A 27347-nucleotide genomic window follows, 5' to 3' on the forward strand; every position below is an offset into this window, starting at 1 on the left:
AGAATCCCGCTCGCGATCATGTGTTGCAGAGGTGCGAGTGTATAATGGCAACCCGCGGATGGCAGGTCAGCCATTGCAAGTCCATTGCGAATTTGCTCCGTCTAGAATTGCGCTACCAGCAATTGCACACGATCAAGTTACACCGCACAGCCGAGGATCCGCTTCCGAAGAATCCTGCGAATGTTGCAACGATATACCCAGCGACGGAGATCGAGGATTTTGAGTAACGCCTGGAGGGCATTTATCATAGCGGAACAAGCTCGCTTTACAGAATTATGTTGGCGTAGGTGAGCGGTGGATACCGTGGAACCGCGATTGCCGTGTTAGCACGGGCGGCATGGCAGTGGCACTGCAGGGTTTGCCGAGAGTTATAAGTAGCCGGTGGTGCACACATCGCGGCTACACGAGCCCGTGGATTTCATATTTCAGTAGTCGTAACAGTAACGCCGAGGCATTAGTCTAGTTTCGCTGGAATTACCGCGGTGCCTGCCCGCGGGATAAATTACACCGCGAATTATAGATGCTACATTCGTTTGCCCCTCGGCGCCCTTCGACTACTCTCCACCCTCATGCATATTATACGGGAATAATGCGGACCACTTAGCATCCGATGTAGGTACGCTCGGCAATGTACGCTCTTTGTGTGCGGGGGATACCCGCCGTTTCCAATTTTATTATATCATATTATGATAGGCCGACCTGCGAATGCGTCACGATTTCGCTTCCCGATTACCGCCGCATGGGTATGAATCCTGGGTGCAGCGGTCATTTCGCAACGCGGGCAAGACGCTAGGTTTCGCGCCAAGGGCAGTTCGCCGAGAGACTTGGGTCCAACGTGTGCATCCACGTAGAGCTTACATTCGTACCCGCGTATTTCGCAACGACTAATACTTACTATAAATTATATATACACGACGCATACGTAGGTAGCTTCATTCTTTCGGTCGTTTATCCCGTTAACAGGTGTAACCTTTACCTGCACGCTGGAACCTACCGAAGCATTACACATGCGTGAATAACGTAGCTGTTCGTAGGCCTCCCTTTCTTTCTCCTGCGAAGTGTATCCATAAATGCTCCAGCCCAAACTGACCGGCACTGACTTTGATTATCCCCATTCAACGTAACAAGATTTTATGCCCCACTGTTAGCCTCCGCAGCCTCTCGTTGTATCGAGTAATCGTAATATTACGGGTAAATATTGTAACCATTTTTATGGAGGGGCTCGCGGGCAGAAATGGACCCGGATTGGTTCAGAGCTCGATTGTAAATAGTCGCCGAATCCTTGAAAAATTATACACATCATGGATTAGTAGGTGGACATTGGGATCGATTCTACGATGATCACAGGTAGGCTGGAACAAATAAAGTGAGGTAAACGGTGAAAACTACGTTTTCTCAATTTTAATCTCATAACCCTGCCAAATACAATAATAATAATAATAATAATAATAATAATAATAATAATAATAATAATAATAATAATAATAATAATAATAATAATAATAATAATAATAATAATAATAATAAGAACAACAATAATAATAGTAATAATAGTAATAATAATAATATATCTAAAATATGTGACCATCGGCTTCAATAATAATAAAATCTATAGATGTATATATATATAAGTGTAATGTTGTGCTGCCACACGTACGCGATGCTTTTGAATATATATTATATACACACACAACCCAACAATTTGATATTTAACGTAACACATGTATCGATCATTATTATGTCCGATTTGCATATATAATATAATTATATATTTTACTCCTATTAGGAATCATGGGCCAATATCAAATATTTATTCAATATTTCATCGTACTTACAGTATGTCGTAAAAAAAACACAAAGAAAAAAACGTAAAGAGACAAATAATAAAAAAAAAAAAAAAGAAAACAACAATTTATCTAATAGATTAATGAATTCTACTATTTTTTCGCAGGATACACGCATATTGATAACGTATATATATATATATATATATATGTTTTTTAAATTGTCAGACAATAAATAAATTATTCCAAATCAAATATACGCATCAATTAATAACAATTATATATATAAGAATATAATAATTACAACCTCCTTTACATAATTTATTATAGATAATATACAGGGTATTACGCTCGTAAACCTCTACTAATGTGAGAACGCGTGATACGTAATATAAAAAATTCTTCAAGCAACGCATAGTAGCAGTAATAGTAATAGTAGTACAGTATTAGGAGTAGTAGTGGTAGTGGTAGTGGTAGTGGTAGTGGTAGTAGTCGTAGTAGTAGTAGTAGTAGTAGTAGTAGTAGTAGTAGTAAAAACTTGAAATGTTGAAAATAATGCCTTTTTTATGCAGTGATCGCGGTAATATATTATTATTGTTCTACATCATCATTTTTCTATTCAACGTAAAATATTATCATTATTACTTAACGATTAATAGTTAGTGGCGCGCTGATACGCTGCTCTTGTATTTCCGATTTGAACGCGTTGCTTGTCCGTTTCGAGCTACCCGAACACCCGCGATATATAGTCGGTAAAAGTGTCTCATATGCATTCAGTCGTAACACTCAACGACTTGCAAATACAGCTTTTACCTGTATGTATCAGTGGTGCCCTGCTCGAATTGTTTTGCAAAACGTCGATCCTCTCCGCAGTACGCCATTCGCTTTGACTGACCTCATTTTAAAGTTATCATCGGCATCGCGAGAGACTAGCCGGAAAAGCGAATGGAGTACTTTGCGGTATCGATCAAGAGAAAATTGGAAATTTCGCGGCATCCGGCGCGCCGTATAGTGTATAAATCCGTGCGAGATCCGAGAGAGAATTACTGGCCCCCATTAGTTGTATCGATGAAACTCATAATATTATCATGATATAGGGTATAATGCATTTATTACACGTTATATGTATATTATATCCGTTATCCATGTATATGAATTTCTTTTCTCCTTACATACTTACTAGCTTTACAAACTTTTTACAATAATTAGATATTATATTACCAGCTTACGAACTAGTAGTTCAAGTCAATATCGTTATTATTATGTGAACTCTGTCAAATGTTTATTATTATTACATGATATCTACGCAATATACATTTCGACTATATTTTATCATGAGATAATTATAGCTCAAAAAATATTGCTAAAGTTGTAAAAAGCTTTCGTCTTCTCAATGTCCAAGCCCTCTACAGCCGAGATTGCGACTCTACTAATTGAGTGCCGTTACAACGTATTGTCTGTTTGTATTCATTACAGCGTTTCAATCATTTTTATTATTCACTTATTTATTGATTTTTTTTCTCTAAATACGTACAAAAGCACCAAATAGGTTTGAGCAGTTAGGAGTACATGTAGGTACACAACATTTCGGTTGTAAGTATTAGTTTTATCGAGCTTCGTATTTTACATTATATGACTGGCCTAAAAACGGCATCATGATGCTGAATACACTTGAAAATGATACCGTGGCTACTTCATCTGTCTTCTAGGTTCTCGAAATGAAATCTGCGAAAAAATCTGCAGGTGCAGTCGGTTCTATTTTTGTGTTGCTTTCTCAATTCATCTTTTAGTTCGTCAGTTAATATTTTTCGTAGAGAAACAATTTACGCATCACTGAACGCGGGTAAAATTATCTAGATAAAAGTTTATTAAAAAATTGAACCAAATACTGGCCGAGCGCTCATAGCGTGCAGTAGAATTATGCGAGACTTGAAATGTTTGAAATTCGACCGAGGTTGGCAATAACAGGCATAAGAAAAAGTTAGAGAAATTTCGGTGTCGCATAATCACGGTCAAGATTCTTCACCCATCGAATCGACCGAGTATAAGATTAATTGATTAGTCGTTCACTACTCGCGTCTCTCTTAAGGCACTTGAAATGCAAATATCGTATCGTTGGGTGGGGCCCTCAAAGCAAACGGTTTTGCGTTCAACTGAAACGATCCTTCGCCTACTTCCTATCCATTCATAGATGACCATCTAGGGAAAATTGAATGGGCGTGAGTATTACCATAAGAAATAAGCTGGAGGGGCTTAGGCTTGATTTTATGGACATCTGGTCAGGTTTCTGCTTGACTTTTGTACAGCATTGCCGGTATTGAGACACGCCGTGCAGTTGCATGTTTAAAGAGCCGAAATCGCTGGATCATATGACAAAAACTGCGAAACTGCAGCGATTACACGCATAATTACTGGCAGGTGTCAAGACTGTTCCAGGGTCCGCACGTCGCTGCACATGGTGCATCATTACAGTCCGATAAAAAATGGAAGAAAAGAGCAAAATTAAATAGAAAAAAATAGGCGAGGTCGAAACGACGCCGTATTGGCTGAATCGCGATTACCATACGGAGATGAGAGACGCGCCTGAAAATCGAATAAATGACAATGGTCAAATGCGGTGCCGTCGGGAGACGAGGGGCATCGCTCATCACGCGAGCTGTACTCGAGTTACTAACGCCTTCAGGCCGCTCAAGAAATTCCTTAAAAGGAAGTTACAACGATATCACTCATCGGGATCGGGTCGAGCTCTTCTTGGGTGGCGGGCCGGGCGGGTCCTCGGCTTCGGTATTGAATTTCATAACTCCAAAGAGACACCGAAATTAATGTAATCTACGCCCTCGCGATAAACCCCGCCGCGCTGTTCCCATTCTTCACACGCCGCGGTGCGCGGGTTTGAGAGTTTTGAAAAATCAACGGAAGGTATGGATTTTGGAAAAACGAATGGAAACGATGGGCCGAATATACGCAGGTGTTGCGGAATTTAAGGTGAATGCAGTTTCTCAAGGCACTACAGTAACTGAAGTATGTATACAACGGCATAGCTTAACAGACTACTATTGGACTCCTTAATCTTATTCAAGGCACTATTTCCTATATGATAAAGTAGCGTATGCGATAAAGTTAATTGATTATTATTATTGTTATTTTTTTTTTTTCTCATTTTGCTTTTCTTCTCTATAGTATATGTAATCTTATACGTAGAGGTTTTAGGATAACTGGCTCTAGTATATACTGGCATCTTGTTCCATTGTTTCAAAGTTTCTCTATCTTTAGTATATTTATTAATTATCGTTATTCATCGTTAAGAAAAATAAAATATTAGCTAATCGATAATGAACGCGCTGTACAGCCGATTTACAGAGCGTAAGTGTGTGTCTGTTACACGGACGATACTGAACTCATCCGTGTCGCTTTTTTCGCAACGCTCTCCTTTTTCTCTATCTACCTCCCCCTTCTCCCAGCCCTGTCACATTTGTGGCAGTTCTTTGCAATCGGCGGTGCGACGAAAGCTAAAATTATTTTACAAACTAAAAGAATGCTAGATTTATTAACTTATTTATTTTTATTTAACTTGTAAAGTTTTTACGGTTGTCTAGAGTGCAAAATATTACGTACAAAACTTAAGACAAATGAAGTTTGCGAAAGATTAAAACGTCCGGTGAACGCGTTTTTGAGTGTTAAAATTCGCGCGTCCTTGCGATTCATACCGAGATTTTCATTTAGGCATCTTCCAGTATCATCAACAGAAGTGCATGAAAATTTTGAGCTGAGATTAAATAAGTATGTAGGTACATATCGAATTCGCTAGATCGAAGTATAACATAGTTATAGGTACTTACGATATACTGTCCGTTAACTGGCATTCTATCATAATAGTATAGATTTTTTAAATTTAATTTTACACTTTTAATTTAGAACGTCTATTGCTTGAATATACAAATATATATACCTATATATATTCAGATCGAATCCGTCAATCGATCGCGAAAAAACAATTGCGTACGGTATGTAGTACCATATATATTATTATTGTTTCGGGACGCGATAGAGATTACGTAGTACGAAATTAGTTTCGCAAAGATTCGAGAGAGGTCTTGACTGGTCCATTGCAGTGATTTACGCATACAGACGTCTAATACTGGCTCTTAGAATTTACAGATTCATCGATTGTCCATTCCTAAACGCGAAATTCTTTGTGCATTTTGAATAGTTTCTAAAATTCACCCTAATTATTTATTTTAATTTACTCGATTTTGTTTTCACATTGCTTATTAGATTCATCACGATTGTATATTTCATTTAACTGAGCATGCTAAGTCCCAAGCTCCGTTATCGGAGTTTTACTTTATTTATTTAGTAACATACTTTAATTATTTATTCGTAATCGTTATCATTTATCCTAAAATATTGTATTATTACTGGCTCTATTTTCTTTTTTAATTCAATATTCTTCACTTCTTTTTCCTCTTCCCTTGTCAGTGGATCATTACTATAACGCTCTAGACTAGTTGAGCTGGCCTTATTTAATCGTATCAAGTTAATTGGAATTGGAACGAATTATTAAAAAATTAAGCTAAAAATGGAGAATTCTTTACCATCGTATGACGTTTATCGTGCTGAACCCGCAGCGGTTTTTATTTATTTATTTATTTATTTTTTTTTCATCTTTCCACCATTTTCATTTTTTTTTTCTTCTTCTGAAATACTAACTTTTCGATTAAAATATTGTTGCGTAATTGAAATTCTTCGTTTGAACAGTTTCTGCATGGAGCATCCGTACCTGTAACAAACTGCGGCCAATCCGTGATCGCGTGGTTTTATACCCCTGGCCGTAACTGAACCGAGGTTTGCGCGGACTGATATACGTATATGTAAAATAACACACAAATTTGAATACCATACAGCGTTGAATTTTAAAGTACGGCGCTACCTGGATATACGTATGTATGTATACTACATTTATCATATGTATATTGTAGTGGATTTGTTCATACGTCAAGGTAAAACCACTCAACTAAATCGTTTCCCTCTTTCATTCTAAGACTTCTAAATCTAGTGAACGTTTTTATTTAATCTTTTTATTTATTTTGTTTTTCTAGTGCTCCCCTCCTCGACCCGTCCTCACCTGGCAGGCATATCGTGTAGTCTCTCCTCGGGGAGGGGCTCATCAGGTCCCGAATGTACTCGAACGTCGTAGCTGTAGGATTCTTCTTCGGCTTTCGACGTAACGCGGCCGCGACGACGATCAGTGCCTCTTCATATGGAGAGACAAGTGATCGCTCCTTGAAAAGGAACGCTGACAAAGGTGGCACTTGAACGGTTTTTGACCGGTATGCTTTCGGTAATGCCGCGTCAATTCGTCCGACCTCGCAAACTTCCACGTGCATCCCACCCACGTGCACTGATACGGCTTTTCCCCTGTAAGGATAAAACGGGGAGAAAAAAAGATTAATTCTCGATTCGCTACCGCGTGCGGCCGAACATGACTGCAAACGCGTTTTTCGCATGCACGATGTGCACAAGTCGTGCGAAGGGTCGACCCACGCCGCCACATGAGGTCGACGACGGATGGTGAGTTGTTCCCTTCGACGACGACGGAAATAACGGTTCATACCGATGAGATAATGCACCGTCGTGATCGGCATGGCACGCATGTACCTTGTGCCTACCTTCGGCCGCGATCTAACTCACATGCAGCCGGAACCCCGCGCCCCGAGTAAAACCGAATGACATGCATACTGGTCGTTTTGCGGCGGAATTCCTGACCCCAGCGACTCGCCGGCGAAATATGGTGATTGGGATTCGTTTGAACTCGACTCGTTTTTTTGTCAAATGCCCGCCTGTTTCCCGATTAGACCTGAGATAACGACAGGGTGTACTTAAGAGTCGAGAAAAAAAAAGAGAGAAAAAAAAAAAAAAAATTAAACAAGCAACCACTCTGATCGATAGACGAACTCCGAGGAGGGTGAATACGGATTGACCTCTGTATTCACCCTTCGCGTCACGAGGAAGAGAACGAGGATTCGAATAGGCATCGGTAAAATATCGAGCAATGACGATCCGCGATAGAAATCTCTCCGGCGGTGCTTTGTGTATACTCTCCGTGGCTCTTGTACGGCCATCTTCTTCGTATTACTTTTCAGACAAACAAACAGATTTCAGGGGAATGATCATTCGTTACGATATCCCAACGAGATTTAGAATAATTCTGCTCGCGTACCTGCATGATATAAGCAAATTCGTATTATTATACTCGGAGAAATTTCAAGCGCGGCACACGGGAAGTGTTTTTAAAGACGTGGGATAACGTGCACGTCCGAGTCCATAATTGTGAGAGATATGGGCGATATGAGGATTTAATGGTAACGATCATTTATCACTTGGTATTTTTTGTTCCTCGTATTTCAATTAATTTATTTTCCTTTCTCGCAGAAGATCATTTAACTCTCCCTCTCTCAAGCTTGATAAAATCATTAACTCTTTTTATCGCAAAGACCTTAAGGCGCATTACCGTTGTCGGTTATTTATACGATCATAAATAATATTGTCACGATTTTAATTTGACGCCCAGTAAAACTGTACGTTTATACAAATCGAGTATAAAAAGAAGAGAAAGAAATATTTAAAAAAGTTGGAATTTCAACAAAACGAAATGGGTTATTCCGTGGGTAAATCTCGGTGAGAGTCTAAAAAGCACTTCTCGTGTTGCAACGGCTCGTTATTATGATCACGCCGTTGATTGTTTCATTTAGTTTTTTGAATACCTCTTCCTACAGAAAACACTATATCTCCGTTACGTTCGAAGTCTCCACGGTTCGCTCAATTTATAAACACCTGGGAAAAATATATAATAAAGCATAAAGAGAATTAAAAAAAAAAAAAATATCAAAAACAACAATTAAACCGTTCGTCCGGGGTGAATTTTAACGTAACGGCGAAGCCACCCGTTGATTGCCGTGAGTTTCGTTTGCCTCACACGAGCTGCAAGGCACGTTTCACCACCTGTCAATCAAAGTGATTGTTCGCTTGGGCAACGAGCGCGGAGGGCTCGGATCTGATCGTGATCAGAACCAGAGTGCCCCCTGGGAACTGGGTCTGCCGAGTCCGTCGTGACACCAGTCAACGATCGTAGATCATATTCCAGGATCAAGTCACCCGTTGCAGACGTTCGCGGGGCGGAGGGAGGTCTTTGACGGGCGTCAATAATGCATAATATTATCAACTTTTACGCAACGAGGCGTGATGTATACGTAGGCGTACGTCGTTCTTTTGACGAATGATTCCTCGTTTGATTAACCTTTCTTCAAATATTGTACGTATATGGGCTCGTATACCGCGGTAAGATCGATATGCGATTCGCTATCTACTCTATATCTATTCTTTTCGATAGGCGAATATCTGCAAGACGCGAGTGGAGTAGGAGAGAAAAATTTCAGCTGTTTTAGGAGATTCCTGCCTAACGTTAGCTTATATGCAATTCTGACCTGAGCTTCTGGCGATTAAGAGATGGATGTAAAAAAGATATCGTTTTTTTTTTTTTATAATTAACGAAAGGTTTGGTAAAGTCCCGCAGCAAAATTAGCGGTTAACCCTGATGTTACATGGTCTTTTGGCATGCGATATTAGGTTCACGATATTTATTTTAGACCAATGACGTCTTTCACTGCTTCAGCGAAGATTCGCTGCTGCCTGTCGAAAAGCTCGTGGAATGTACATCCTTATAATTACTCGAGAGGATTTCGTTGCCACGAATCAGGTTTATGCAATTTTATTTATGTTTTTATTCAACATAAAACTGCGGTAACGATATTTTTCGATGATTGGGCATCGTTTTCGATCGAGATTGAATGGCAGTTTAATACTCGAAGCGAAAAAACCAATTCTACCTTTCTTTACACACTGTTAGTACCTTGGACTTTGCAATTCTCATACAGAATCGCGCGAGATAATACATTATATGTATGTGCAGAGTGCAATGACATGGAAGCGCGATGGTCAGCGCGCGTTAGTTGCGTAATTAGGGAGTAATTAGCAATTTAAAAGTAGCATATAATACTTGAATGAGTCTTTAAGTGCGAAAGGAGGCTCGTTCTATTTCTATAGGCCAGGTAACTGACGTATGTATGTTCCACCATTAATAATGATACTCTACCTTTTCATTAGACTTTTCGACCTGTTCTCTTTACATCAGTTACATACACTATTGCAGTGTGCCAATGAACACCGTATTACCTCGGTGATCTCGTTTGTTATTTGCACTATCGTAAAAGTCTACCGTTCTGCACTCGCATTGTGAATCAGAATCGTTGACCAGTCGAGAAATCGGCTCGAGTGTATCTCTGCAATGAAAAATTTTCACGAGTAAATTCGTTCGACGCTCAAGACATGGGATTTTGACGACAGCTCAAGTATAAATTCAATTCATTATACGTTACGGAGAAAAAACCCGGATTCAGCATCAGAGTTAGTGATTTTTGAAGGCGCCTTTCAGCAGATGATGAGAGTTCCGTGTTTAATGATCTAAGCCCCGGACAGAGGCCGAGAGAGACTCCCGAATAATTTGTGTTGGCTACGTGTTTACGGGTAGAGAATTGCTTTGGGACATATACCGTTCCTCGTAAAATGAGGCGAATTAAAGTGTCGAGTAACACAGCTTGATTAGAGGTTCGTGGTTAACGCGTCTGTTTGCTTGGCCGGAAAGATCTGGGAACCGCCCAAAATCCATCAAGGTTCACACCGCCGGGCCGCCTAATCTTACCTGCGACTTACGTCGTCGTGTGACTCGCTCTCTCGTGCCGAATGTAAGTGCGTGAGAAAAATACTTCGGTTCGTGCCGCGACCTCATTACCGTTTTAAGACCAGCGCGGTGCTGCTGCTCACCTTCCATGCTTAACACTGCCCTTTCGCAAACTCGACTAGACTCGAAGTTCGCAAAGACCGCGCGAGCTGCGCACGACGCTGTAAGGTTCCGAAGGTGAAAATTTTATGGGACCTTCATCAGAGCGTCAATTCTAAAGCGATGGACGAACGGTAAGTTTTTATTTACCGACTTCGTTTTACTCGCTGCTCGGATTTGGTAGTGACAAAAATGCTACCGGCTGCCAGTCTCAGCGGCGATCACGAATGCCAAGACGGTCCCACTGGCCTCGACGTCCCGGACGCGGCCTCCGACCTCCTCGAGGAAAAACCCGAGCGTCACGCCCAAAGATCTGGGGGCGCTTCCCGTTGCCAACAAAATATGACAGTCATCGTCGGTCAGGTGCTGGGATTGTTCAGCGCACGCGGAGAACGGGATGCGCACTTGTGCATCCGACTAGAGAAGCCACCTGTGAGCTCAGCTTGATTATTTAATCACTGGTTCTGAGGATCTTGGCACGTTATGGTTAAGTCCGTCCGCTCATGAGCGGAGAGTTGCGAGTCTGACGGACTTATGTCCACGCATACCGAGTGGGTATTTATATACGTATGTAGTCATGTATGTATGCGTGTATGTATGTATGTATGAACAGTTTATTTATCTGCACGTATTTTCGTAGTACCATTTGTCTTAAATGTGATATAGGTACTCGCGAAGATGCGGTCCGGGTTCGAGACGGGGCTTTAGATAAATAACGACGCGATAGGCTCCTCTCCCAGTATGCTTGAGTATTGCTTATGCTGATCAAGTGTTTTAGAATTTGAGTACAGAACAAGACTCCTTCTCTGCACGATCGGCAGAAGAGTCCGAGTAATTACTAATTACAGGGAATCTTGACAGTCACGATAAATTATTAGCTAACTGTAAAAGTGTTATACAAATGTTATCTTTGTATTTGACCGCGTCGCCATTGAATTAAGGAAGATAATATGTTTGCCGGTCGTGCCCGTATTCTCGACGGGAGAGTTCGGATTACCTACAGTGTCACAGATATCGTATAAGGCTAATTGAAACACCGTATTGTACTCAGCATGAACGATTTTTCCTTTTTCTTACGATCGATTCGCAAATGTCAAAAAAGAGCACTAGCTAACAAGAAAATAATCAATATAAGGTATATTTTTGGGAAATTCTTACTCCAACATCAAATGGTCTGTACATTTTTGATACTACTTGTTAAGAGCTCCTGTCCGCAAGTGGCAAGGAAAAAATCTGAATTGTATGAGGGGATCCTACATTAACAAGCTTTGCTCCATCAACAGACTTCAACTGACAAGAATCTAGATCAGTGTGGGGGAATCGAGCGGTGCTACGTGGATTGGAGCGATACGACGTTTGAGTCAGGTTTATTCGCCAGTTAAATCGCTTTAATTAATACATAAGATCGCCCGAGCCATCCTCCCGTCGTTCGTCAGACATCACGCTATCGTGAGATCACCGCGTTTTCTTACAATCCCGTTTGCGAGCTAAACTGAAAACGGCGCTCATGCTGTACCGAACTACGCAATTTACTCAATTCGAAGAAATACGATGTAGGCTTGGATAATCGCACCCAGGTTTTTTTTCAGTTTCAAACAAATATTGAAAAATGTTAGAAGTTTTGGAAGATAGATTAAATAAGAGGAATTAACCGCACACGACTCTCTCGCCATCTTGACTCTCATTTGAGTAGTACCTACTAAAAACTACACTGTATTCACCGGAATGAAAGTGAAAATAAAGAATCTAGACAGAAAGAATTCTGTTTACAGTGCTAGCATAGCTCGTAGTCTCATTCTTTGTGTAATTACGTATCAATTCCTTTACGATTTTGATCACCGTCTAAGGAAGTTGAATATATGCGGTAGAGTTCATTTTCAGCTATTACTCAGAGAGCTGTACTTTTTTTTTTCTCCGTAACCTTGCAGCCAGGTGTAACCTTGTATTTAAATAATAGACTGGAATTGACGGTGCGAGATTTGCGGGTTGAGAACCGCGACTTGATAGTGCACCCTGGTCTAGACGGAAGATCCTGGTTCCCACGACCACACCCTCCCCACCACCATCTTCTTCTGGTACAAGTCAATGATTCACCGAACCGTCTGCCCGACAGTTTGAAACACAGGCACGAGCTGCGCGAGTTTTAACGAGTCTCAAGTCCGATCATCCATCGTTACGGGTCCGCAAAATCATTACCGTGGTGTATCGTGTATACGATATCATAAAGACGATTTTATAACGCAGAGGAGACTGGGGTCAGTCGTAACACTGGAGAGAAGATGCGACGTACTAGATTTATTCGCTACTATCACCATAGCGCCGGTTAAGGAATTTAAATGGAAAAACGGAAACGAGTCATGCTGTGGACACATTTTGGCAACTGTGCCGGTAACGTACGGTGGGAATGAAATCCTAACGAGGATAATCTGCCTCGTAACAAAGCAGTAATTTCCTTTTACCGTTTACGTCAAAACAAACCGCGATGCATTTATATCCATAATAAATGAGAAAGCGAATAACGCAGCGCGGCGTAATGTCATTAATTAACTCCTTTCTGAGAAAATTCTTTATCGCTGGCAGTTCGACGACGGTGTCGTATATTCCGCAAGATAGGTATGGCGACTATTGCCCCGAGGAACAATGCGCGTACGAAGCCACGTACACGTTACCTTGTTATGAATGAATCTCTGATACCGATCTCGATTGCTTAACAATGCACCGATTATCCCGTCGTTTTGTTCAATTATTCTCTCCGCCTTATGCCTGCATACGCCCCGAACATCCGCCAGGCATCGTGCATACGTGTACGGGTATCTGGCCATTTCGCAGACCTCGAGGCCTGCAGACTACCGGGACAGACTCGAGTCTATTAGATGGATCTGATTCACGTAGCAGATTATCGGAGCCAGCCAAGACTTTGTAAAACCGTTTATGATTTTATCGAGTGACGATAGAGGCGAATAAAAATTTTCACGACATTTTGCAGAAGGCAGTGTGGTTGAGGCACGTCGCACTGGACTAACCTGTGTGCGTTCTCTTGTGAGCTTTCAGGTGCGAACTCTTCGTATAAACTTTGTCACAACCTGCGACGTCGCATCGGTGGACCTTGCGTCTTTTCAGGGCATCTCCACACTCGCTGTCAACTCCCAGTCCGCCTCCGTTGCCTCCGACCACACCGATGCCACCGACACCGCCGTTGCCTCTTCCTCCCGTCCCTAGTCCAGCCGCAGGCGCAGGTCGCTTGTGAAATACTCTGAGGAGAAAAAATTAATGGATGTTTTTTTAACACGATGTGGATATTCGGTTAGTTCAAATTCTTACGATATTTTTTCGGGATTTGTCCTGGCTTGTGTATAGGAAAGAAAATAAAGGAATGCAGAGAGTAAGAGAGAGAAAGAGAGTGAGACACGATATACAGTCTGGTAGCGAACCGTGACAAACAAAGATACCTATTGATTATTTCGACGGAGCGGAAGGTCTGCGGGAATTTTTCCGCTCCACTGTTTCTTGGCTGAAATTCAATTTTCCGTGTCTGGTAGCTACACCTACTGCCGCGAGATCCCGTCAGCAGCTGACTGCGCAAAAATAAAATGTATCCAGCGCCTATCTCGACTTCATATTATTCAAAGATAAATAAATCTCTGGTGGGCATAAGGTTGAACGATTCACTGAATAGTCCCCATTTGTCTCCCCGTTTTTTCCGCGTACCATCGATCGAGATCGTCTCTCCCCGGGAGTCGGGATTCATCTGACAACCGGCAAAAGACAATAACGGGAGCGCCTCGCGTCGAAACACGAGAATTCCTTCGTTCGATATATCCTCCAAGGAGTTTGCCGGGAGCAAAGAGCCTCTTCGACGTTGCTTATCCGTCAACAGACACGAGTTGGGGTATCGCTCATCCCCAGCCGTTTTTACACAGAAAACTTTACGGCCAAAAAGCAGACCCGCATTTTTTATACAAGCGAAATATTTGGACGACGAATCACCTAAACCCACCGTCGACGGTCATCCGGACAATGTGCGATGAGCAGCGACGAGAATTGTTTGAAATCAAGTTTGCAAGACGAGCGAGTAAGGCGGACCATCCTTCCGTTGCCTTCCGCGTTCCGTTGCTACTCATTACGAACCGCCTAGAAATTTTTGTATGGTAATCGGTCCCCCGACTAGCTTTCATCTTACGCGCCGCATCTCGCCAGCTTCCTAATCTTCGCTCAATTCCCGTAGTCCGGTAACAAACTCTGGTAACCTGGCTCCCAGCCCACCTCGGTCTTCTCCTCAGGCTGCACTGACTTTTCTGATCACCGTTGTTACTCTTAATTGCTTATAAACATAGTCATTGCATAACTACGGCAAAGACCCTATATTTACGGCTCCACGCCTCACGTTCGCCCCTTTTCTTGTCTAATCCGACACTGTACTTGATACTGGTTGTATGTGACTTCGAATACGTTATTACTTCCACATTTTCATTTTTTTAAGTTTGCATCCGTCGTTGTAACAACCGTACTTCACCGCAAGTGTCACTCGACCCTGTGATTATGTGCGGTGAAGGTATCCCGTGACAGCGCAGTGTCGTTCAAAAATTAAACACAGCTTTGTTTGGGATTTTGGGTGTACAAATTCTCTGTGGCAAACAGTTATGCGTGACATGAGTTTTCGGAAATATATTTTTCAGGTGTTTCAGATATAGCGTAAAGAACCACATACGTTTTCAGACATAAATTAATAAAAATTATCTTGATCAATACGATTATACGATCTCGTCTTGCGGTAGTGACTCGGCAACGGTATTTTCCTGAAGTTCTAATATTACTGCCACTATAGGGACGTGAGATTCAGTCTCATGTGTGTACCAAACACTGCTTGAAGTGAATTTTTTCACACCGTTTAACCGTTCCACATGAACTCCAGTTTGCTCAGGATGGAAACTATACATCGATAATTAATTGATCGTAGAAGTCAATGAGCCCGATGGGTATTTCAAAAATTGCAATCTTGTTAAAGTTGAAATTAGTGATAATAATGCAAAGTGTTCACAACCGTTCCCGTGAACACTTTCGAAGTATTGATAGTTTCATCGTAAGTATTTAATAAGGAAAGTGTAAAAAAAAAAACGGAAAGTGTGACGAGCCAGTGATTAGGTGATTGACGGCGAGAGAATAAACGATGATTCTGGAATTTCCTTTCAATATTCAGTCGAAGTACGTAGGCAATGTAGGAGAGAATCTACGATACAACAACTATCCTTGACTTATTATTACACATTGTCACTTGACCATCGCACATGACTACATTGTAGTTGACAGCATAATCCGTCCATGCGTAGGCATACGATGATACGTGTGTAGATAAATGATATGAATTGATAATTGCGGATAGTTATACACGTGGCTAGAAATACTTCCTTTTTTAAGTCGATCGGAATCCAACGATTTGTCGTAAATTGCCGGCGAAGACACGGGTCTCTGCAGGAAGCAAGAATATACGTAGGCGTGCCGTACTTGGAGAACGAGGTAGTATTTTCCCCCTTGACGTTTTAATTTCAAATAAACAGGATAGCTGCTCGCCGCGGGAGATCGACGTCGACGGAAAATCTGTCATCGTCGGCAACTCGCGGTTGACGAATTGCACCGGGTTCTCGGATTCCCTGAACTCGCGGTCCCCGGAACGAGATTGCGCGTTTCGACGTATACCATTTTCGCACGACGATCAGGGAGCATATATATCTTTCGAACTGCTGAATTATCAATAAAATTACAAGTGGATAGAAAGCGATAATGCGTCGGTTCGATTAGCGAAAGAAACTTATCTGTCTTCTAGCTCATGTCAGTGGATAAATCAACGTGCAATAATAGGTACGGTGTAAAAAACCTGCAGTGTTCTGGCGAAGATGAAAAGATGTAGAGGAAAGAAAGAAGAGGAGACGAATAATGAGGGAATTCTATGGGTAACAGATCTGGGTACAATCTACTTACAGAGAGGCTTCTTTTATCCTCTGGAGGGCGAGGAGGGCTGCCGATGAAGAAACTAGCACGGCGTCCGGGGGTTCAGCCACGCACGCCGTCACCTCTCTCGCCCGATCTCTCTCCCTCTCCCGCTCTCTCTCCCGATCCCTCTCCCTCTCCCTTTCTCTCTCCCGTTGTCTTTCCCGCTCCCGTTCCTTCTCCCGTTCCTTCTCCCGTTCCCTCTCTCGCTCAATTTCTCGTTGCCGTTCCTGTTGCCTCTCTCTTTCCCTCGTCCGTCGTTCTCTCTCCCTCTCCCTCTCTCGCTCCCGCTCCCTCTCCCTCTCCCGCTCCCGCTCCCGCTCCCGCTCCCGCTCCCGCTCTCTGTCTCGGTCCCGTTCCCTCTCGGCTGCTCTCTCTCGTTCCCTGTCTCTTGCGACATCTCGCAGCGGCAGCGGTGGTGGTACTGGAATGAGAGAATTCTGTTATCAAAAAATGGAAGGGGTTAAAAACTGGAATGTCGGGTATATTTTTGGGTAGATAACAAAACGAAACATATGACATGAAAAATTCTCGGTGTCCGTATGCGTGCAGGATAAAGATGAAGAAAAATGGGTTCCAGAAATCGTTAAACAAGGAAGGAAAGGGTTCACTGACCAAGAAGCAAAACATGTCACGATCGCCCCTAAAGTCCCGAGCGCAAGCCGGGATTTTCTAGCGCTTATGAATATTGTAATAGCCAATGCGAGATTCATGCGCAACTCAGCGGTCGAGAGGAGTCGGCTGCTGCGATTTCTTGTGCACGCGCGCAAAGCGACAAGCATGTTAAATACCCGTGACATTGCTGTTACTAATTAAACTTGCATGAGCGGCAATACATTGCCGGTTAGAATTCAAGGAATGTGGAATCCGGAGGGAGTTATCGGTTCACACGAAAATCTATTGAACTTGAACCGTCGCGCCGACGGAGATGAGCGTATAGTGAGGTGGTTAATTTCAGCTCGTGCTCGACAACTTGATCGTTTGATTTTTGAAGCCGTCGATTGCCTCGTAATGGACGTGAAATTCGCATTTCTTTCACGCGAGCATTGCGCGGCTTTGTACAAGCGGAGAAGCCGTCAGCTCTGTGCCGGCTGAGGGTTCCACTTCGCGAAATTGGCAATTACGCAAGAAATTTCAGGCCAATTATAATCACCATTATTAATTAACCGCGTCTTATTCCGTGTAATTCATTGTCCGCTAACGAAGCGCGAGATTTTGCCGCGTCATAAATCTCTCGCAACGCAAACGCTGATACGCCAACTTATTGTTAATAACTTTTCAGGGAGTCCGCGATCTGGAGCATGTCGCCTTCGAATCATCGAACCCACCAAGAGGGCAACAACGACTCGTTTTGACAAAAATATCCAGGTAACACGTGTGCCGACGTTGAACGAACGGGTTGCGGCTAAAGAAGTGCGGCCGAGACACGGAGGGCACTCGTTTGATCCCAGGTAAGAACATTCGCGGCACGTCCGCGCGGTATCATTGGGGATTATTTGACCCGGAGCTCTGATCTTCCGCTGGGAGATCGGAACGTCTTTCTATCCCCCGTACTTATCTCACCCTTGCCTAGGGAGTGAGGATCATTAATATCATCTGATTATCCCTCAATTTGGCAAATATGAAAAATCTACGGTGCACTCTGCCCATAAATCGGCGGATTAATCCCCGCGGTTAACGTTATCAATTACCTCCCGCTCTTATTGAACTCCGACGTCAAGATCGCCCTATTACCGGTAATACTCGGGGTTAAGAGAGGATGGGCTTTGAGAGGGCGCGAGAGTGCCGGGGTCAGGCACGCAGAGAGACCTGTCAGTTACTCTGACGACTCCGGGGATCCATTAGACGCAAGTTTTCCTCGGACCCTGGCTAGATCGCACGTTAATGGCCCCAACGAGATGCGAGCGGGCACCTGGGGCAAAAATTCCCCTCCTCCCCCCTCCGAAGAAACACCTAATTAAGGAAAGGAATAGGGAATTATGACATGGAGCAGATACGTGTGATCAATCCGATATTGCATCCCACCAGTCACGATTAGACCGCGGAGCTCTGAATCACGACCATACAACAACTCACCCGTCAGCGGGCTAAAAATCTACCTTGCGGTATGTGTAATTATTAAGGTACTATATTGATTCCGCACATGTAAGATTGCTGGTACAACAAGGTTCTCGTACGTAAGACTACTTTGTAAAAATTGAACGACGTACATCATTTCCTCCCATTATTCACCCCCGTCGTACCTATGGTCAGCGATACATTGTCGATCTGAATTCATCATTATTGAGCACCTCTGCAGCTTACCTCGCGTTAGTCATTGAAGACTGTTGATTTGGCAGGCCGCGTCAACATACGAGAATGCAACTGCGTGTGCAAACGGTATTGATTCCGATCCGGAGGGTCTGAAGCATATGAAAGAGCTGAATACCCGCCTATCAAAAGCTGGAGCAGAACACGCGACAGCTTAAAAATTAAACCTCATGGTCGATCGTTCGTGCTTCCGATTCGTGAGATGCTGAGAGAGAAGCTTCGTTGAGAAACTGTAACGTGTACATAGGTCTGAGCGGTGCCAGCGAGGGAACGTTACCATCGAACCTTCGGAGCAGTTTATATTTAAAATTATTCAATTCAGGTCATGTTTTACATAAGTCTCTGACCCATGTATCTCACCAAGAGGCAGCCGAGCTCTATCGTCCGATGCATCTCGTGAGGCTGGCTCAGAGAGTCTATAAACATTTATCTCCGGATTGTTCTGACGGACGGATTCTCTTTCGATGGTCCGTGTCGTTTTTTCTTTCTTTCTTTCTTTCTCTCTTCCCCCGAGGTATTGACCGCGGTCGGTTTTTATGCCAGATTTTGCGTGCCTGTAATGCTCTGCATGTAACCAGGAAAGATGAAACGAGGACAGCTTTGGCGCTGCTGCGGATCAGAGGACGAGCTATTTTTCAATAAATCATTGTTTACGAGCGTGATGATACGCAAGATAGGTGGTGGCGTTGGAGCTCCAACAACGTGTAAACCTCGGGCCCTACGGTTAGCGTAAGAGGCGTGAGAAACTCGATACTAATGACTACAGTGGTCAAGTTACGAGGCGAGCAGAAACCGGCCGATATCATCTTCGCTAAGTACAATATAATATCCGCTTAGTTGGCACCTAACCGTGCTCTCGGAAACAAAAGTGGTTACCGGTGAACCGCGGAATTCTTCTTCACACTCCTGCCGCAGTCCGGGTTGTCTGCCTAGACGACGCGCTACGATATCTCCAGTAAATCATCGCAGGCCTAACCTCTCGCATACAGGCTGTACTTCCGGGCGGGCGCATAATGTACACGTCCTCGCCATCCTTTAAATACTTCGGTGTTCCAAAAGAAATTCACGACCTCCTTGGGGCTGGTGAACACTAAAGAACTCAGGCTGCCGCACAAGCCAGAACTACGGAGAGCTTGTCCTGGAGGTCGAGTTTCACCAGGTCAAGGACCTGAACAGCCAGAACTACGGAAAATTAGTCCTACAGGTTAAAAGTCACCAGGTAGCGTACCTGGAGCGCAGAAACTACGGAGCGCTTGTCCTGAAGGTCAAGTTTCACCAGGTAGCAGACCTGGAGCGCAGGAACCACAGAAAATTACTTGTAAAGGTCAAAAGTCAGCAGGTCAAGGACCTGCACAGCCAAAACTACGGAGCGCTTGTCCTGGAGGTCGAGTTTTACCGGGTGGAGGACCTGGACAGCCAGAACTACGGAAAATTAGTCCTGCGGGTTAAAAGTCACCAGGTAGCGGACCTGGAGCGCAGGAACCACAGAAAATTACTTGTAAAGGTCAAAAGTCAGCAGGTCAAGGACCTGGACAGCCAAAACTACGGAGCGCTTGTCCTGGAGGTCGAGTTTTACCGGGTGGAGGACTTGGACAGCCAGAACTACGGAAAATTAGTCCTGCAGGTTAAAAGTCACCAGGTAGCGTACCTGGAGCGCAAAAACCACGGAGTGCTTGTCTTGGAAGTCGAGTTTCACTAGGTAGCGTACCGGAAGCGCAGGAACCATGGAGCGCTTGTCCCGGAAGTCGAGTTTCACCGGGTAGAGTACCTGGACAGCCAGAACTACGAAAAATTAGTCCTGCAGGTTAAAAGTCACCAGGTTGCGTACCTGGAGCGCAAAAACCACGGAGTGCTTGTCTTGGAAGTCGAGTTTTAGCAGGTGGTGGACCTGGAGCGCGGAAACTACGGTGCGCTTCTCCTGGAAGTCGAGTTTGACCAGGTAGCGGACTTGGAGCGCAGGATGCAGGAGGTAAGAGAACCCGGTACTCGAAATCTGCGGAGCGCGGTTCTCACACGTCCGCTCTACTGCGCGGTTGTTTCCGGACTGAGGAATTTGGCTAGCCGATTTTCGTTATCGACGATTACTGTAGATCGATGACGTCAAGTGAGAAAAAATTTTGGGTGACGTCACTTTCTGATCTGAACATCCGAATATCCGAACATCCACAATTTGGTTTCGAACTTTAATATTTAATCACAATGATATGATCACGGCATTATACGTAGGTACCCACCGCACGACACGTTTTCTTCGCTTCCAGTATATTTACTCATACGCTGGTGCTGGACAGAGTGGGTAGAAGAATCCAGCGCTAACCCTCGGGCGACGCGTCGTGAAATGAATCCGTATATTAACTGCCCTCGATTAGTCGGCGACAAATTACCATGCCACGATCATCTAGCCTCCCTCATCTACAGTCTCCTCTTGATTGGACTCTGAGCCAGTAGCACTGGGGGCTGGTCTGATTGCAGCCCACGAGACATGAATTCTAAAACTGCGAGAGGCAGCTTCCTTGATCTTCCAGACATATTTATACATATATAACCTTTTTCCTGGCAATGGGTAGCCTGGGTTATGCGGTCAGCGTTGAGATGAGGCATTGTTCCGCAAATGGCCACTACTTAATAGGACTCGATAGCGGCAATCACGAACTTGTGGGTCACCCCAGGGAACCTTCGGGCGCATTACTTAAGGCAGAGAGGCACGAGCGAGCAGGTGAGAGAGTCTCGATACGTCGTTCGAAGCGCACCTATGCGCCACATTCCCGGTTCTCTGGTCCTGGGTAAGCAGGGCACAGCGAGCAGCTCGACCACCTCGGATCGTCCATCACCGATCGTCGATAGATTTATCGCGCATCGACACCTCGCACCGCTCCCCCAACTCGACAATTTATGCACCTTGCGTAGCGGGCGCCCGTCGCATCATTGAAATAGAACCGTGCTGCATTAACAATAATCTATTTGCACTTTGCGCTATCTCCGAGACTATATCTTAGTATATACAGGGTGCAGAGGTGGGGTGAGAAGAAACGCGGGAAATACGGTTCTAGAAATATTCCACGGGTCACACGCGTCTGACCGTTCTGTTCTGTTGGTAAAAGGATTTGAAACGCCGGAGCCATGGAAGCCGACCGGCTCGACGTATCGTAATGTGTCTCCAATTAACGTGGGTACCAACTCGGATAAATAATGACCAAGATTGCAACGCGGCTCGAAATATTGTCAACCCAGCTCACGGTCGGGGCAGGTGTACAGCGAGTGGGTGGCAGCATGGAATATCTACGTAGCCAAGGGATTCCCGCCACCACTAGGCTAATAAATATCAATTTTTCCTCACACTCTTCGTGCGTGGTGGCCGTGCCGCAAGGTCTACGGTCTCCGTGCCTTTACCTTTGCCTTTGCCGTCCACCTCGCGTTTCCCAAGTTTTATTTTCACTTTATTTATTTATTTACTTAACGTATTTTTCATCAAAATTCAGAAAAATCGCGATTACAACGATAATAAATTAGCACGTACGACCTTATCGAGCCATATAATTCATCATGCGGTTACGTGTTCGCTGTACGGCAAATTCGTTGTGTACACCGCACACGCGCAGACTCTCTGGCTTCGCATCACACCAACGTACCCGACCCTGTACGTACCTTTTACGCATTAAAGTTGTTAAAAACTCTCGGAACACGTGAGCTCCTCTTGTGACTACATAGTTAAGATACGAAGCCTCTCCGAGCTGGGATTGGTCGTGCAGAATTTATCTAACCTCCGTTACGTTCGGCCCTTGCAGCGCTCTCGCTACCGGCGAATCGCGAAGTCGCTTCGCTATTGAGTTATCACCTTTGTATACCGGCGTTGCCCAGCTTTTCCCTGACCGTTCATCGCGCTTCCATCGAACGCCGCATGGTTCTACTCCGCGCCGTCACAGCCATGATCGTACTCCGAACAAGTTTAAACGCATGCGAATGCTCCTTAGTCCGGTTATCGCGAATGGAAAAATACCTTCCGCCCAAGTTGGCTAGAAGCTCTGAAAGAGCAAATTATCTAGAATTCAAACGTATATAAATTTTAGCTGATACGCAGGATGCCGGCTGAGCCTGATACGAATTACCAGCTCTCATGGTTCCGACTTTTTGCTCCTTGTCGTCGCGAACCACGGTATCGCCGCTGAACTAGTCGGCAATAACGCCAAAACAGTTCGATGCATTAATAGAGGTAGTTGGGTAGCAAATAGGCGAGCCGCATTCCTTAATGGGCATCAATTTCCATCTGTCCATTACTATTACCAAAGACAGAAATCCTCATAGGCGGTTTATACGGACTGAGACAGAGGAGCGAGGAGACCGCACTCGTAAAATTATCTCCAACCGCGCGTACGACAGAATAGCCGAAGCTGATCGTACCGACGGTGTAGGTACCGACCTCTCGGATGTTTCTCAGGCACGAATTTGCCACGCGCGTATACCTTGGGATTTTCATTCCAACCGTACGCCATTTACGGATTATCGTCAGGTTGCGTAATAGTAAGTACGGAGACGAAAGCGTGCCACGAAGTTATTCCGTTTGGTTAACGAGGCATGCAATATGGGTGCAGGGTAATTAATTAACTCATGCACTCGTACCGCGATAGGCGAAAAAGACGAGCATTCCGTAGAGCGCGTAATAACGTGCTCATCCGTCGTTGAACGTGATGCAGAAAAGTGTGCAGAGTACTTTCTCAGAGTGGTAAATCTCTCGGGTGTTAATACCTCCAGTCTCGATGGGTCTTTCACGCGGTCCCCCGTATGTTGCAGCCCGTTTGGCTCACGAATATTACCTAAATCACCTGGAAAGCAAGACATCGTCCAGCTGCGGCTGGGCCAACAAATCACAGGGGTAGCAATAATTCCCTCTGACCTTGGTCTACGACCCCTGGCCTCTTCGAGTTCCCAGTGCCGCTATAGCGCTGACCAATCGCCCTATATCTTCCACCGCGAATACATTACCTCGAAGATTAGTGTGCGAACGAGAGCTAGTCGCGGCCTTCTCGATGAATCCTCGAATGGTACTTCTTCTCCTTCTTCTTCGGCTCCTCGGCAAGGCGTGGGCGCGAGTGTCAGCCGGGCATGTAATATCGAGTTGCTTTCTTTGCAGCCCCGTCTCCATAGATGTACGTGGGCTCTCGGGCCACGCGCTCGCTGACCAAGCGAGTACATTTTACGATCGGCACCAGGGTGTTCCGAGTGCGACTTAAACAACTATTCATAAATATTGCTGAAGGTTATGAAAGTTGCACGGTGCGCTCTCTATAGGCAAACGTCTCACTCGTAAATCATTCTTGAATCGGCAATAACCACGTGTGTCTGTCCTTCCCTGGTCACTGGTCATATTGAGTATCGGGGGCTTTTGGCGAGGTCCTTAATGTGGTTCCGGATGATAAGTCGATCTGAAAAAGGACCGGTTTCCAAAATACTAACCCCTTCTCGTCGCACAATCGAAAGTCCCAATTTTTTTGACACCGGTTCTCAATTGCCACGTATCAAGACATTTGACAAAGCTTAATCTCTTCTTCGACCTCTGTAAAACGTGTTTGATATAGTCTCTCATTAGATTAGATTATGCAAAATCTGAACACCACATAAAATTGTGAAGCGATTACCAAAACGATTTATCGTTCAGCATATCTCGAGACACCTTTTCTAACGGTTTCAGGATATTGAGTGGAGAAATTAAATATTACGGAAAGATTAAATGAATCCAATCATTCGCTATTCATATTTTGTTGATTGACTTTTTTTCTAATTTGGGATAAAATGCCAAATATCTATATTTACATACAATATCGGTTTCTTGAATAACACCCTACGCGTTTCCTTCTAGTCTCAGGGAGCAACGGCGCTCTGTGTATCGTTGGCATAATTATTCAATTCGACTCGATAGCGGACGTCGAGACGCCAAAGTTTGGAGAGACGCGGATCAGCCTTGTCGATGTCCGTCGGAGCGAGTGCGTATGTTGATAATTATACGGATCGATAATATAATTTATACTTTTACGAGGCGAATATAATGATCAGATCTTATTGCAAATGGGCAATTTGAACTGTCCCGCCTCCTCTCGCAGTCTCTTTTTCACTGGTCCATCGAGAGGGTAGTGAAGGTGCACGCAGCCAGTCTCTGCACGATTTTTTCTCTCTACGTATCCGTGGCACGAACTGTAGCGCAGCTTCAATGCGGACACGCTTTAGACCCAGCGTGGGGGTCGATCAAGAAAAACACATGGTGCCTGAAGGGGATTTTTGATTATAGGTTAATTCTAGGTTCACCTGGTCTCATGCTGCGAGTTAAAAGGTTTGGATACAGTTTCTTCTTTTCCATTATTACATCACGAGGCGAGACTTTCGCAACGAAGAATCTACATTTTGGCATAGTGTCGGTAGTATCTAGCCGGCGATTGGATAGCGTACATTTATATTTTCAAACGATAGCACCAAAATTCGTCCGAAAATGTCAGTGGCTTGTTGGAAGGTGGCTAATTTCAATTTTTCGATCCAATGAATACATTACTCTCTTGACGAACACTGCCCACTCGGGGTTTTAGCATTTGTGGAGTTGAAGAAGAAACGCGGTGGTAACTCGTTTGTCTCTTCTTGTGATAAATCGCGGAGATTGATCCGACAACGACATGTCCTCGGCTGAATCTTACTGGCAGACATTCGAATCAGGCATGCGAAATTCGTCCAGATACGTACTTCACCTGTCAGCGTCCTCGATACACGTTGATGTATTACCGCTAAATAGCGTTCTCTGCGATTCCTATAACTCGATCGACGCCAATAAATCCTCATACTCTCGTGCTAGCAGTGTTTGCTCAGTCAAGGTTCACTCTGATTGCGGCGGTAATGACAAGCGGCCATCGTGAATTTAGTATGTCCGAATAAATTGTTCGCTACTTCAGTACTCTAGGTTAGTAAAAGTCAACTGTCGAATAACTAGAGAGAGAAAATAGTGAGAACTTTACACCCAAATTTCCAACACTGCAGAGACAACTCTGTGCGCATTATTTGTTAGTGTGATGGCGGACGCTGGCGGAGATCTCTAAAAATGGAAAACCCATAAGCTATGTGGCCACATCTGAACATACAGACGATTGATTGGCGATGCAGTGCGCGCGGGTGCGCGCGTGCAGCTAACTTATGTTAAACGGATGCTGCATCGCCTCTGGAGATGTACCTCTCGGTTGCTCACCGTCTGACGTGTGGAATTCGTTAATTCAAGATTACGCTTCCACAAGGGTGCAGCCTGATATGCATAACAGCATCGATCGTTTATTTTTCCCTTGCGAACAGAAAGTTAATGCGCCATTGGTTGTAAAACTAAGCGTTGTAGCTATTAAGTTGAGTTGAGTATAATGAATCCATAGTCAAAGTGATCCGTATTATTGCAAATACAGGGTCCATTGTGTAATTAGGTAGATTGCTTTGTCCTATTCCAGACCAAGGCTAACCGCAGCTCACTGCGAATGAATTATAGTTGTAGAGTGTTGACGGAAGAAGGAGCTTTTCGTTTCCACTTATCAAACGTTTTGGTTCACCGCGATAATTTTTGCATGAACCGGCATGTGTAACAATTTTGCAGTAACCGTATTTTCGCCACAGTGATGATATATTTGTACGATAATACATGATTCTGGCTGGAATTTCGGTAAGTCGTCAACTTTTTGAAGAAAATATACCCATAATTCGCCCCCGAGCATGAATCGAGAGCCAACGCCTCTCAAGCCAGCCACGAATGACGTCAACATTTAAACCGTACGTCTTTAGCATATAACGCGCGATGCCTATAGCCTCGCTTAGCAGACGCCATTAAATATTTACGATAGTCAGCTAGTGATAGTCTGCCACCAACGACATCGGCTAGCTGCCCGCCCTGAAAGGCCCCAGGCTCATACTGTTACACGTCGCGTACACGGATGAATGTCTGATTTTGCAAATAAATCTCTTTTTCGAAGCGTATGTACAACTCGGAATATTTTTCAGAAATTTATTTTCTCAAACGTCCGCGCGACCCTCACAATCAGACAGGCGGCGACGCAAGGCGTCATCGTCTTAGGAACGCAAACAAGTTTTCACATTGTTGGTTGCAGTAACTTCTCCCGGTCTTTCTTTACAGCACTACCTGTATTGACCCCTACCATGGAACATGCCTGCGTAGGATTTTATATTTCTACTCACATAGGTTGTACTACGTACGTGTTTTCAACGAGCCGAGAAATAATTGTCTGAATATGTACACGAGCTGAATATTGTTGTCAAATTCAATGACGGATGCTGCACGTTACGGGTATGATATTCTTTTTGCATTTCTTCACCTTCGCATGTTATTCGGAAAATTTTTACTC

General features: G+C 44.1%; 1 protein-coding gene across 3 annotated transcripts in view; it reads right to left on the bottom strand.

The window, feature by feature from the left end:
* Positions 1–4855: 4855 nt before the first annotated feature.
* LOC124179600 (mental retardation GTPase activating protein homolog 4-like) overlaps positions 4856–27347 on the bottom strand; it is a 254361-nt gene continuing 231869 nt past the window's right edge. For all 3 annotated transcript variants that reach the window (XM_046564168.1, XM_046564167.1, XM_046564166.1), the window contains 3 exons: positions 16657–17089; positions 13704–13933; positions 4856–7202 (listed from right to left, as the gene is read on the bottom strand). In XM_046564168.1, the coding sequence (XP_046420124.1) occupies positions 7030–7202; positions 13704–13933; positions 16657–17089 (836 nt within the window). In that variant the 3' untranslated portion in view covers positions 4856–7029. The remainder of the gene's footprint in view (positions 7203–13703; positions 13934–16656; positions 17090–27347) is intronic.

Source organism: Neodiprion fabricii, chromosome 4 (assembly GCF_021155785.1).
Source record: "Neodiprion fabricii isolate iyNeoFabr1 chromosome 4, iyNeoFabr1.1, whole genome shotgun sequence".
Taxonomy (NCBI): domain Eukaryota; kingdom Metazoa; phylum Arthropoda; class Insecta; order Hymenoptera; family Diprionidae; genus Neodiprion; species Neodiprion fabricii.